The sequence below is a fragment of the Poromitra crassiceps genome (assembly GCF_964638095.1).
Source record: "Poromitra crassiceps genome assembly, chromosome: 15".
Lineage (NCBI taxonomy): Eukaryota > Metazoa > Chordata > Actinopteri > Beryciformes > Melamphaidae > Poromitra > Poromitra crassiceps.
Genome location: NC_139634.1, coordinates 42,054,889 through 42,067,427, shown reverse-complemented (window position 1 = coordinate 42,067,427; position 12,539 = coordinate 42,054,889). Strand labels below are relative to the sequence as shown.

The window sequence follows — 12,539 nt, the reverse complement described above, 5'->3', positions numbered from 1 at the left end:
GACAGAGTGTGTTCTGTACAGACCACCTGACAGAGAGAGTGTTCTGTACAGACCACCTGACAGAGAGTGTGTTCTGTACAGACCACCTGACAGAGAGTGTGTTCTGTACAGACCACCTGACAGAGAGTGTGTTCTGTACAGACCACCTGACAGAGAGTGTGTTCTGTACAGACCACCTGACAGAGTGTGTTCTGTACAGACCACCTGACAGAGAGCGTGTTCTCAGACCACCTGACAGAGAGCGTGTTCTGTACAGACCACCTGACAGAGAGCGTGTTCTGTACAGAGTTTAACTACAATCAACGTTTTTATTTTGAAGGTAAAAGCACCTAGCTTCTGGTCTGGTTAGAGGGCTCTTGTGTTCATGTGAGTTTGCTGTGTTTCAGTTGGGTTCAGTAGTTGCTGTGACAAGTATTGTTGAATTGTATTTGTGTTACATAATAGCTGATTATGCTGCTGTTTATCCAGGAAGTGAAGATGATTCTACTTTCAACCCTATAACCCAGTCCAAACCCTAACCCAGTCCAAACCCTAACCCAATCCAAAGCCTAACCCAATGCAAACCATAACCCAGTCCCTCAGAAGCTAGAGAGATAGGAGCAACAGTTAAATGCTTAAGTGTACAGTAGCATACAAATAGCGGATGTGAACAAACACTTCTTGATGAGACTTGTTTGTTGACGCGTGGAGCGACGCTTGTTCTGTGGCAGCTGTTTAAAATTAAAACGAAGTCAAAGTGTTAATTGAAATCTGCTTATGGATTTATAGTAACAGCGGTGCAGTATTGATTTTTACTCTCTCTCTAACTCTAATTAACATTGACACATTTGCTGACATTGGGGGGAAAAAAGAGTAATACTTTACTTGAAGTGTACTGTGATGCGTGACAAGCTAGAGCATGTGTCTGTCGTCAAGCAGTTTGACTGCCGTACGTGTTGCAAAATGCTGCAAAAAAACTCAGATAGGACATGATAGTGTGATTAAGATGTGTATACATGTCTACAGTGCACTTCAATAATGTGATTAAGATCAGAATACTCCACGTGGCTTAATTGGATTCAGTGTTTCTCCTAGAAAATCTTTCCGGCCTGGAGGGATTTCGAAACGTACCCCGACCGCAACGGTGGGGGCCCTCGCTGGCGACGCTAAACTTTTAGCTGCACGCTGGCACGATGCTCCTAAAAGCATTGTTTTGAATGATTTGGCATCTTCTATTACTGTCAACACCAGTATTGCTGTATTGTAATAATATGCCATATACGTTTATTGAAATTTTGGGGAAAGCAAAAGAAAAAAAAAAGAAAAAGAAATTGCCTAAATATGTTTTGCAATTTTTTTTCTGGCCTGGCGGGGGCACCGTTGGCCTGGCGGGTTATTGCTTATACTCTAACCCTAACCCTAACCCTTCAGGTCATCAGAGAATGCCGTTTACATGGCAGTGTCTTCATCAGAGTATTGTCTTCATCAGAGTATTGTCTTCATCAGAGTATTGTCTTCATCAGAGTATTGTCTTCATCAGAGTATTGTCTTCATCAGAGTATTGTCTTCATCAGAGTATTGTCTTCATCAGAGTATTGTCTTCATCAGAATATTGCATGATGAATGATGCTGACGTCTCTCTCTGTATCTCCGCACTCTCTCCTCAGTGTACCCGGCGGACCCGGACTATTACGGCCGCCCGACGGTGCAGGAGTTCCCCCAGTTCGACATCGTGGAGGACACGTACTCCCGCGCCTCCACCGTCGACTCGCGCCGCAACTCTCGCTTCGGCGGCTTCCCCTTCCCCCTGGAGCGCTGCGACCGGCGCGCCCCGCTGCCGCCCTGCTACAGCAACCAGAACCTGGACGACTTCCTGGGGCCCGACGGCCTGCCGCTGCCCAGCGCCCAGTGCCCCAACGAGTACACCGCCATCAGCTACTACCCCGCGCAGCACGCCCGCAGCCTGGACAACGTCTCCGGCGGCTACAAGAGGCTCAGCATGCGTCTGAGCGTCGCCATGCCGTCGTACGCCGAGCAGGGCGACCAGCCCCCGCCCCCGCCCCCGCCCCCTCCCCCTCCCGACCACGCCCCCCAGCCACAGACACGCCCCCCCGCCGGGCCCAACCACCCCCGCAGCTACGACCAGCCACAGACACGCCCGCCCCCCGGGCCCAACGCCCGCAGCTACGACGCCTCCAGCCTGGTGGAGAGCGACTACGGGAGCTGCGAGGAAGTCATGTTTTAAAGCCACCACGGTCGGGGTCGAGAGTAGGGCTGGGGTGTCGTTTAAGGAATGACAAGAGCAGTATCAAATACCAGTACTTCCGATACCGATACCAATACAGTACTTCATTCCATACTTTTTTTTTTATGTTTTGGTGGCACCAAATTGCCAGCTCCGTCACGTACACCGCGCTCCACTTCACCACCACAGACCGTGTGGGTTGGAGCTGCTGTGGTAACGAGCCAATCACACATCGCATTACATCACTTGCTGTAATTGGCTGCGAGCAAAACCATACAAACAGTATTTTCTTTTTCTAGATCTGTGTACAAAAATGATCGACTGCAGGTATCGTTTGACTAGAGAAGTTCCATTACTACTAAACTACTACTTGGTACTTGCTACTTGGTACTTGGTCATTTCAGTTGATACCTTAAAGGTATCGAGTGGCCTATACGGATACCCGGCACTACCTACCTGTGTTTCCGTTTAGTGGCGGTGATTCACTTTAAGGCAGCTTTGTGTACAGGGCACACTCCCCAGACGAGGACTCTTTGAAAGCGAGAAAACGGAAAGTTCCCGAAAGCTCTGCTGGCGCTGGTGGAGATGAGAGCGACGTGTGAAAACAGACGTTCTTCTATTTGTTTCGTGTTTGTTTTTGTTTTTTTCAGTAGGTCCGTCTCGCTCTGCCAGACGAGACGGACCGACGGACCGACGGGGGGGGGAATCGGGACTTCCTCGCTCCGCCCAGGAAGTTCAGGAGAAGTGGACCGGCGCTGAGAGCCCTGGTCACCTCGCTGGGGTTGTGAACTGTGAACAGTATTACTGACTGTGGACTAAAAGGCAAGCTGCTTCTGCCTCAGTCAGTTCTCGGGGTCCGAGACATTAAAATGTCATCACATATGGGGGTCCGCCCGTGGCCCCATTGTGGACTAAATGAGGGGTCCTTGGTTATGAAAAACGTTCTACTGCATTTCAGCTGTCAAGCTCTAAAAGATCTCCTGTAGCTCTGCCAAGCACTGAGTAAGGTATGTACATATCCTGTATGTCACTGAGTAAGGTATGTACATATCCTGTATGTTGTGATTGAACAGGAGGCAGCAGGTGCGAGGAGAGGCTGTTGCCATGACAGTGGCCCGCGTGACGTCCAGACAACAATGCTTATTACGAAATGTCACCTTGATTCAATCCTGATAAAGAAGACCTTGGTTCATCACCATGAGAGTGTATTGTACCCGCATTCCGCTGTGCACAAGCACACGCGCACACACACGCACACACACGCACACACAGAGTGTATTGTACCCGCATTCCGCTGTGCACAAGCACACACGCACACGCGCACACACACGCACACACACACACACAGCACACACAGAGTGTATTGTACCCGCATTCCGCTGTGCACGCACACACGCACACACACACACACACACACACACACGCACATACATGCACACACAGAGTGTATTGTATTCCGCTGTGCACACACGCACACACGCACGCACACACATGCACACACATGCACACACAGAGTGTATTGTACCCGCATTCCGCTGTGCACACACACACACCCACATACTGTACACACGGACGCACGCACACACACACGCACATACACACACACACATGCACGTGTGCGCACACACACACACACACACACACACACACACACACACCTAGTGTTGTATTTCAAATCTAAAGCCATTAAAAATGGCATTGAGTAGGTTACATTTCAGGAGAAACATTTCATCAAATGCTATAATGGACTTAGTGTTGCTGTCTTTTAATGTTGATGTCTGTTACAATGAAGGAGGCTGGAACCTCGTTAAAAAAAATACATATAAATATGAATAAAAATGAATAGATAAATATGCAAGCTCTAAACAAACGAGTGAATATAGTAGACAAGGTGATGTTAGTGGTGAAGTAGTGTTTTAATCTCTGAGCACAGCTCAGTCGCCAGAACAAAACCTCAGCATTGTACATTTCATTTAGAAATCTTTTACATTTCCGTGGATTCTGGAAACGTACAATGCGGACATCTCATCGTGGCGATTGTGTTGCAGCAGAGCATCTCTCCATGCTGTTTCAGCTCTGTAAATATATCCAGTCTGCACATCCTCCGCAGTGGGTTTTAATGGCGTGAACTAGATGGCGGTGTTTTCTTCGTTAGGAGGAGACATTAGCGTTTGTGAACACTTTCTGCTGTGCGCTGTTGCTGCCCTCGCTGATAAAGGCAAGACTTAATTTGGAGTAGTTTGCAGCACTGAAGAAATGTCTATGCAGCCATTTTAAATGGTGTGAATATGCAAGGCGCGGAGAAATGAAAAAGTGTTTTTTCTAAGACGTGGTTTCACAGTGTATTAAAAAGTGAATGTGTTCTTAGAGTCAATGTAAATCCTAAACAGCAGTTTTTCAACAGCTCAACAACTACAGTAAGAAACATAATTTAATTGCATCGTTTTTATTTTTTCCACATTATTTTTTTTGTCCAAGAAACTCATTTCAAGCATTTAAGTAGAAGCCTTTAGATCAAAATGGCTCGAAGAGAATGAAAAACCTGCATTACAGTAAATCAGGTGTGACCAATTAAAATGTTGAAGTGTATATTCACAAGACAACACTACTTCAAAAAGTTTATTTTCCATAATCATTTTGCCTACTTCTCATCAGTGTTTCATTTACAGTAACAGTTCAGCACAAATGGATTCAACACTCTGTCTGTCTGTCCGTGCAGCGGTACGTTGCCTGACTAGCAACACGAGGGTCACGGGTTTGAACCCCATGTTGCCTCCGGCTTGGCCGGTCGTCCATACAGGCACAATTGGCCGTGTCTGCAGGTGGGAAGCCGGCTTCAAGTTATGTCCTGAGTGTTACCGACACACAGACAGTCCTGAGTGTTACTGACACACAGACGGTCCTGAGTGTTACTGACACACAGACGGTCCTGAGTGTTACTGACACACAGACGGTCCTGAGTGTTACTGACACACAGACAGTCCTGAGTGTTACTGACACACAGACGGTCCTGAGTGCTTTGTTTGGGTGCAGCTCATTTGTAGGCGTGGCTCCAGTCTCTATGCATGTCAGCATCGCATCATCTCACACAGTTTTCCTGCCTTTGGTGTTGTTGTGTAGAATGTCTGTCTTGTGATGGTTTATCAGTGAAATGGTTTAGGATCAAATCCATGTCGATAGAAAGCGTATAACCTGCAGGTATGGTGTTGTACATACAGTCTATCTGTGTCGCTGTTGTTGGTCGTTGTCTGTGCACAATATGACTTCACTTGGATGTATGTTACATTTTGTTTTTTTGTTTTTTTTTAAGTTTCATTTAATTCATAAATTTATTTTTGTATCAATGTGGGCCCGCCCCCCATGTTTTGCCCTGTCGTTTCTCTGTGAGAGATTTGAACTAGATTTCAACTTTTCTTTTTCGATATTGTAAAGAGAATATGAATAAAGAGATTGTCTTATATAAACGATGATTGATGTCAGAGTTCTTGTTTACTGCAGTGTATTTATCCTTTATTTAACTAGGAAGGTGCTACGTATTCACAAATGAGGTACAAAAAAAATGCCTGCGTTTTTTTTGGGTCACTTTACTTTATACCCCATCCGGATATGATTTAGCGAGGTCAGTATAGAGAGGCAAAGTGACCGCCTACTTCCTGCTTCAGCACTGTACCAGAGATTTTCATTCGCAATTTATTTTCCCATAGACATTTCGTAAATAAAAAGAGTGTTACTGGTTCAAACCAAACGGTACAGATATATTTAGAAACAGGAGAGATCACATAACATTTCATTGGGACCAAAACGTTAAAAAAAAAATCGGGTTTAAAGAAAATATTTGTTTGATGTTTTTTTTAGTTTTGGTCTGAGTGACCTTCAGTTTATCAAATCCCCAGGTGTTCCTGAATGCAGCATCGTCTTCTTGCCTCCCACAGTAGTGTGCCCAATAGTGTCCCAATAGTGTCCCAAATAGTGCAAAACTACTGCTTATACTATAAGCAGTAGTTTTGTAGTACTAGAAATATTGCGCACTACACACGATCGATTTCACAATTGCTCGAGGGACATCACTAATGACATCACAATGGCTCGAGTGACATCACTGATGACATCACTGATGACATCGATGACATTACTGCCCGTCACAAATCTTGGCTGACACCGCCCGGACAGACAGAGCTCACTTAGCTCATTTTAACTAAAGAGACATGGATTTTTTATTCAAAAGTGACTGCTGAGTGCATGGTTCCTTGTAGCTGGTTCTGTGTGTGTGTGTGTGTGTGTGTGTGTGTGTGTGTGTGTGTGTGTGTGTGTGTGTGTGTGTGGGTGTGTGTGTGTGTGTGTGTGTGTGTGTGTGTGTGTGTGTGTGTGTGTGTGTGTTGGGGCGGTGGGGGGTGGGGGGCTGAGTTAACAGTCCAGACTCTTGGGGCAGAGGGGAGTGATTTCAGCATCCTGACAGCCTGGTGGATGAAGCTGTTAGCCAGTCTGGTAGAGCTGGCTTGAAGGCTCTGCTATCTTCTCCCAGATGGCAGGAGACTGAAGAGGCTGTGTGAGCGATGGGTGGCTGGTATCTTCTTCCACAGTACCATAATGTCCCTTTAACTTCCACAGTACCATAATGTCCCTTTAACTTCCACAGTACCATAATGTCCCTTTAACTTCCACAGTACCATAGTGCCCCTTTAACTTCCACAGTACCATAGTGTCCCTTTAACTTCCACAGTACCATAATGTCCCTTTAACTTCCACAGTACCATAGTGTCCCTTTAACTCATTGAGTGCCAGCCACTTTTGGAGAACGGACGCTCCCAGTGCCAGAGTTTCAGAGCGTTTTCAGTGATTTCTCGAGGCCCACAGAATATTGTGTGATATTACTATGTAAACACCGAACACGCACAAAGAACGATGAGACTCTCTTCTATCATCTGCAAAAAAAAGTTTATTGATACCATTTTCCGTTCTTTAGTTATGAGCCGGAGAAGATAGGCTGTTTTGAGCAAAAAGACAGGTTTCAAATTATAAGCTGAGATATTCAGCCTTTTGTGAAATGAAGCATTTCAAGCACATTCACTGACTCTAGCTAATATTTTCTGATGTAGTGACGTGGTGTAGTTGTGTGGTGCCTGCGTGCCCCACCCCCCTCTCCCCCCCTCAGCTGCAAACTCCTCCCCACACTAACACACAGCCTACACGCACCCAGTCTATTTTCGGAGCGCTTCGTTTTTGTGCGCCGGGCGGCTCCCAGCGCGACAAGGAAATGCCAAACCGGACTGCAGGGAAAGGTTTGGCCCTTCGGCGTCGGGTGCTGCCTTTCTGGCGGGTAATCGTGTGGAGAAACTATATGCAGACAGAGGCAGAGGAGCTCAGTTGTGTGCGCGGATTGACTGCGGTTCGCAGACAACGTCAGCTGCAGACAGAGCAATCTATATGGCTCTGGCTGCAGCATGCATCGGTTTCTCTTTGATCACGGCTTTTTCCTCCTGTTTTCCGGACCTTTCTGTAATCTGGAGAGCACTGTCGCCACCTAATGAGTCCGTAAAATAGGTTATACACCTTCAATAGCTCCCATATTTGTACAGGAGATGCCTGAGCCTTTGATCCACGTCCCACCGTCAAAAAACACAATTGACGAACATACTCGTCCTTGGCACTCTACGTTACTAAACGAAATGACGAACATACTCGTCCATGGCACTCAATGAGCTTCCACAGTGCCATAATGTCCCTTTAACTTCCACAGTACCATAGTGTGCCTTTAACTTCCACAGTACCATAGTGTCCCTTTAACTTCCACAGTACCATAGTGTCCCTTTAACTTCCACAGTACCATAATGTTCCTTTAACTTCCACAGTACCATAGTGTCCCTTTAACTTCCACAGTACCATAGTGTGCCTTTAACTTCCACAGTACCATAGTGTCCCTTTAACTTCCACAGTACCATAGTGTGCCTTTAACTTCCACAGTACCATAGTGTCCCTTTAACTTCCACAGTACCATAGTGTCCCTTTAACTTCCACAGTACCATAGTGTGCCTTTAACTTCCACAGTACCATAGTGTCCCTTTAACTTCCACAGTACCATAATGTGCCTTTAACTTCCACAGTACCATAGTGTCCCTTTAACTTACACAGTACCATAGTGTCCCTTTAACTTCCACAGTACCATAATGTCCCTTTAACTTACACAGTACCATAGTGTCCCTTTAACTTCCACAGTACCATAGTGTCCCTTTAACTTCCACAGTACCATAGTGTCCCTTTAACTTCCACAGTACCATAATGTGCCTTTAACTTCCACAGTACCATAATGTGCCTTTAACTTCCACAGTACCATAGTGTCCCTTTAACTTCCACAGTACCATAATGTGCCTTTAACTTCCACAGTACCATAGTGTCCCTTTAACTTCCACAGTACCATAGTGTCCCTTTAACTTCCACAGTACCATAATGTGCCTTTAACTTCCACAGTACCATAGTGTCCCTTTAACTTACACAGTACCATAGTGTCCCTTTAACTTCCACAGTACCATAATGTCCCTTTAACTTACACAGTACCATAGTGTCCCTTTAACTTCCACAGTACCATAATGTCCCTTTAACTTCCACAGTACCATAATGTCCCTTTAACTTACACAGTACCATAGTGTCCCTTTAACTTCCACAGTACCATAGTGTCCCTTTAACTTCCACAGTACCATAGTGTCCCTTTAACTTCCACAGTACCATAGTGTCCCTTTAACTTCCACAGTACCATAGTGTCCCTTTAACTTCCACAGTACCATAGTGTCCCTTTAACTTCCACAGTACCATAGTGTCCCTTTAACTTCCACAGTACCATAATGTCCTTTAACTTCCACAGTACCATAGTGTGCCTTTAACTTCCACAGTACCATAGTGTCCCTTTAACTTCCACAGTACCATAGTGTGCCTTTAACTTCCACAGTACCATAGTGTCCCTTTAACTTCCACAGTACCATAGTGTGCCTTTAACTTCCACAGTACCATAGTGTCCCTTTAACTTCCACAGTACCATAATGTCCTTTAACTTCCACAGTACCATAGTGTGCCTTTAACTTCCACAGTACCATAGTGTCCCTTTAACTTCCACAGTACCATAATGTCCCTTTAACTTCCACAGTACCATAGTGTCCCTTTAACTTCCACAGTACCATAGTGTCCCTTTAACTTCCACAGTACCATAGTGTGCCTTTAACTTCCACAGTACCATAGTGTCCCTTTAACTTCCACAGTACCATAGTGTCCCTTTAACTTCCACAGTACCATAGTGTCCCTTTAACTTCCACAGTACCATAATGTCCTTTAACTTCCACAGTACCATAGTGTCCCTTTAACTTCCACAGTACCATAGTGTGCCTTTAACTTCCACAGTACCATAATGTCCCTTTAACTTCCACAGTACCATAGTGTCCCTTTAACTTCCACAGTACCATAATGTTCCTTTAACTTCCACAGTACCATAGTGTCCCTTTAACTTCCACAGTACCATAGTGTGCCTTTAACTTCCACAGTACCATAGTGTCCCTTTAACTTCCACAGTACCATAATGTCCCTTTAACTTCCACAGTACCATAGTGTCCCTTTAACTTCCACAGTACCATAGTGTGCCTTTAACTTCCACAGTACCATAGTGTCCCTTTAACTTCCACAGTACCATAATGTCCCTTTAACTTCCACAGTACCATAGTGTGCCTTTAACTTCCACAGTACCATAGTGTCCCTTTAACTTCCACAGTACCATAATGTCCCTTTAACTTCCACAGTACCATAATGTCCCTTTAACTTCCACAGTACCATAATGTGCCTTTAACTTCCACAGTACCATAGTGTGCCTTTAACTTCCACAGTACCATAATGTCCCTTTAACTTCCACAGTACCATAATGTCCCTTTAACTTCCACAGTACCATAATGTCCCTTTAACTTCCACAGTACCATAGTGTGCCTTTAACTTCCACAGTACCATAATGTCCCTTTAACTTCCACAGTGCCATAATGTTCCTTTAACTTCCACAGTACCATAGTGTCCCTTTAACTTCCACAGTACCATAATGTTCCTTTAACTTCCACAGTACCATAGTGTCCCTTTAAATTACACAGTACCATAATGTCCTTTAACTTCCACAGTACCATAGTGTCCCTTTAACTTCCACAGTACCATAGTGTCCCTTTAACTTCCACAGTACCATAATGTTCCTTTAACTTCCACAGTACCATAATGTCCTTTAACTTCCACAGTACCATAATGTCCCTTTAACTTCCACAGTACCATAATGTTCCTTTAACTTCCACAGTACCATAGTGTCCCTTTAACTTCCACAGTACCATAGTGTGCCTTTAACTTCCACAGTACCATAGTGTCCCTTTAACTTCCACAGTACCATAGTGTGCCTTTAACTTCCACAGTACCATAGTGTCCCTTTAACTTCCACAGTACCATAGTGTGCCTTTAACTTCCACAGTACCATAGTGTCCCTTTAACTTCCACAGTACCATAGTGTGCCTTTAACTTCCACAGTACCATAGTGTCCCTTTAACTTCCACAGTACCATAGTGTGCCTTTAACTTCCACAGTACCATAGTGTCCCTTTAACTTCCACAGTACCATAGTGTGCCTTTAACTTCCACAGTACCATAGTGTCCCTTTAACTTCCACAGTACCATAGTGTCCCTTTAACTTCCACAGTACCATAGTGTCCCTTTAACTTCCACAGTACCATAGTGTCCCTTTAACTTCCACAGTACCATAGTGTCCCTTTAACTTCCACAGTACCATAGTGTGCCTTTAACTTCCACAGTACCATAGTGTGCCTTTAACTTCCACAGTACCATAGTGTGCCTTTAACTTCCACAGTACCATAGTGTCCCTTTAACTTCCACAGTACCATAATGTTCCTTTAACTTCCACAGTACCATAGTGTGCCTTTAACTTCCACAGTACCATAGTGTCCCTTTAACTTCCACAGTACCATAATGTTCCTTTAACTTCCACAGTACCATAGTGTCCCTTTAACTTCCACAGTACCATAATGTTCCTTTAACTTCCACAGTACCATAATGTTCCTTTAACTTCCACAGTACCATAGTGTGCCTTTAACTTCCACAGTACCATAGTGTGCCTTTAACTTCCACAGTACCATAGTGTCCCTTTAACTTCCACAGTACCATAATGTTCCTTTAACTTCCACAGTACCATAGTGTGCCTTTAACTTCCACAGTACCATAGTGTCCCTTTAACTTCCACAGTACCATAATGTTCCTTTAACTTCCACAGTACCATAGTGTCCCTTTAACTTCCACAGTACCATAGTGTGCCTTTAACTTCCACAGTACCATAGTGTCCCTTTAACTTCCACAGTACCATAGTGTGCCTTTAACTTCCACAGTACCATAGTGTGCCTTTAACTTCCACAGTACCATAGTGTCCCTTTAACTTCCACAGTACCATAGTGTGCCTTTAACTTCCACAGTACCATAGTGTCCCTTTAACTTCCACAGTACCATAGTGTGCCTTTAACTTCCACAGTACCATAGTGTCCCTTTAACTTCCACAGTACCATAGTGTGCCTTTAACTTCCACAGTACCATAGTGTCCCTTTAACTTCCACAGTACCATAGTGTGCCTTTAACTTCCACAGTACCATAGTGTGCCTTTAACTTCCACAGTACCATAGTGTCCCTTTAACTTCCACAGTACCATAGTGTGCCTTTAACTTCCACAGTACCATAGTGTGCCTTTAACTTCCACAGTACCATAGTGTCCCTTTAACTTCCACAGTACCATAGTGTGCCTTTAACTTCCACAGTACCATAGTGTTCCTTTAACTTCCACAGTACCATAGTGTCCCTTTAACTTCCACAGTACCATAATGTCCCTTTAACTTCCACAGTACCATAGTGTCCCTTTAACTTCCACAGTACCATAGTGTCCCTTTAACTTCCACAGTACCATAATGTTCCTTTAACTTCCACAGTACCATAGTGTCCCTTTAACTTCCACAGTACCATAGTGTGCCTTTAACTTCCACAGTACCATAGTGTCCCTTTAACTTCCACAGTACCATAATGTCCCTTTAACTTCCACAGTACCATAGTGTGCCTTTAACTTCCACAGTACTATAGTGTCCCTTTAACTTCCACAGTACCATAGTGTCCCTTTAACTTCCACAGTACCATAGTGTCCCTTTAACTTCCACAGTACCATAATGTCCCTTTAACTTCCACAGTACCATAGTGTCCCTTTAACTTCCACAGTACCATAATGTTCCTTTAACTTCCACAGTACCATAGTGTGCCTTTAA

General features: G+C 44.6%; 1 protein-coding gene across 1 annotated transcript in view; it reads left to right on the top strand.

The window, feature by feature from the left end:
* The window catches only part of fat2 (FAT atypical cadherin 2), a gene marked incomplete at its 5' end in the record, with an annotated part of 200,893 nt that extends 195,217 nt beyond the window's left edge, over window positions 1–5,676 (top strand). Inside the window, one exon of the mRNA XM_083652048.1 lies at window positions 1,647–5,676. Within this exon, the coding sequence (XP_083508174.1) occupies window positions 1,647–2,224 (578 nt within the window). The 3' untranslated portion in view covers window positions 2,225–5,676. The remainder of the gene's footprint in view (window positions 1–1,646) is intronic.
* Between the last annotated feature and the right edge of the window lie 6,863 nt (window positions 5,677–12,539).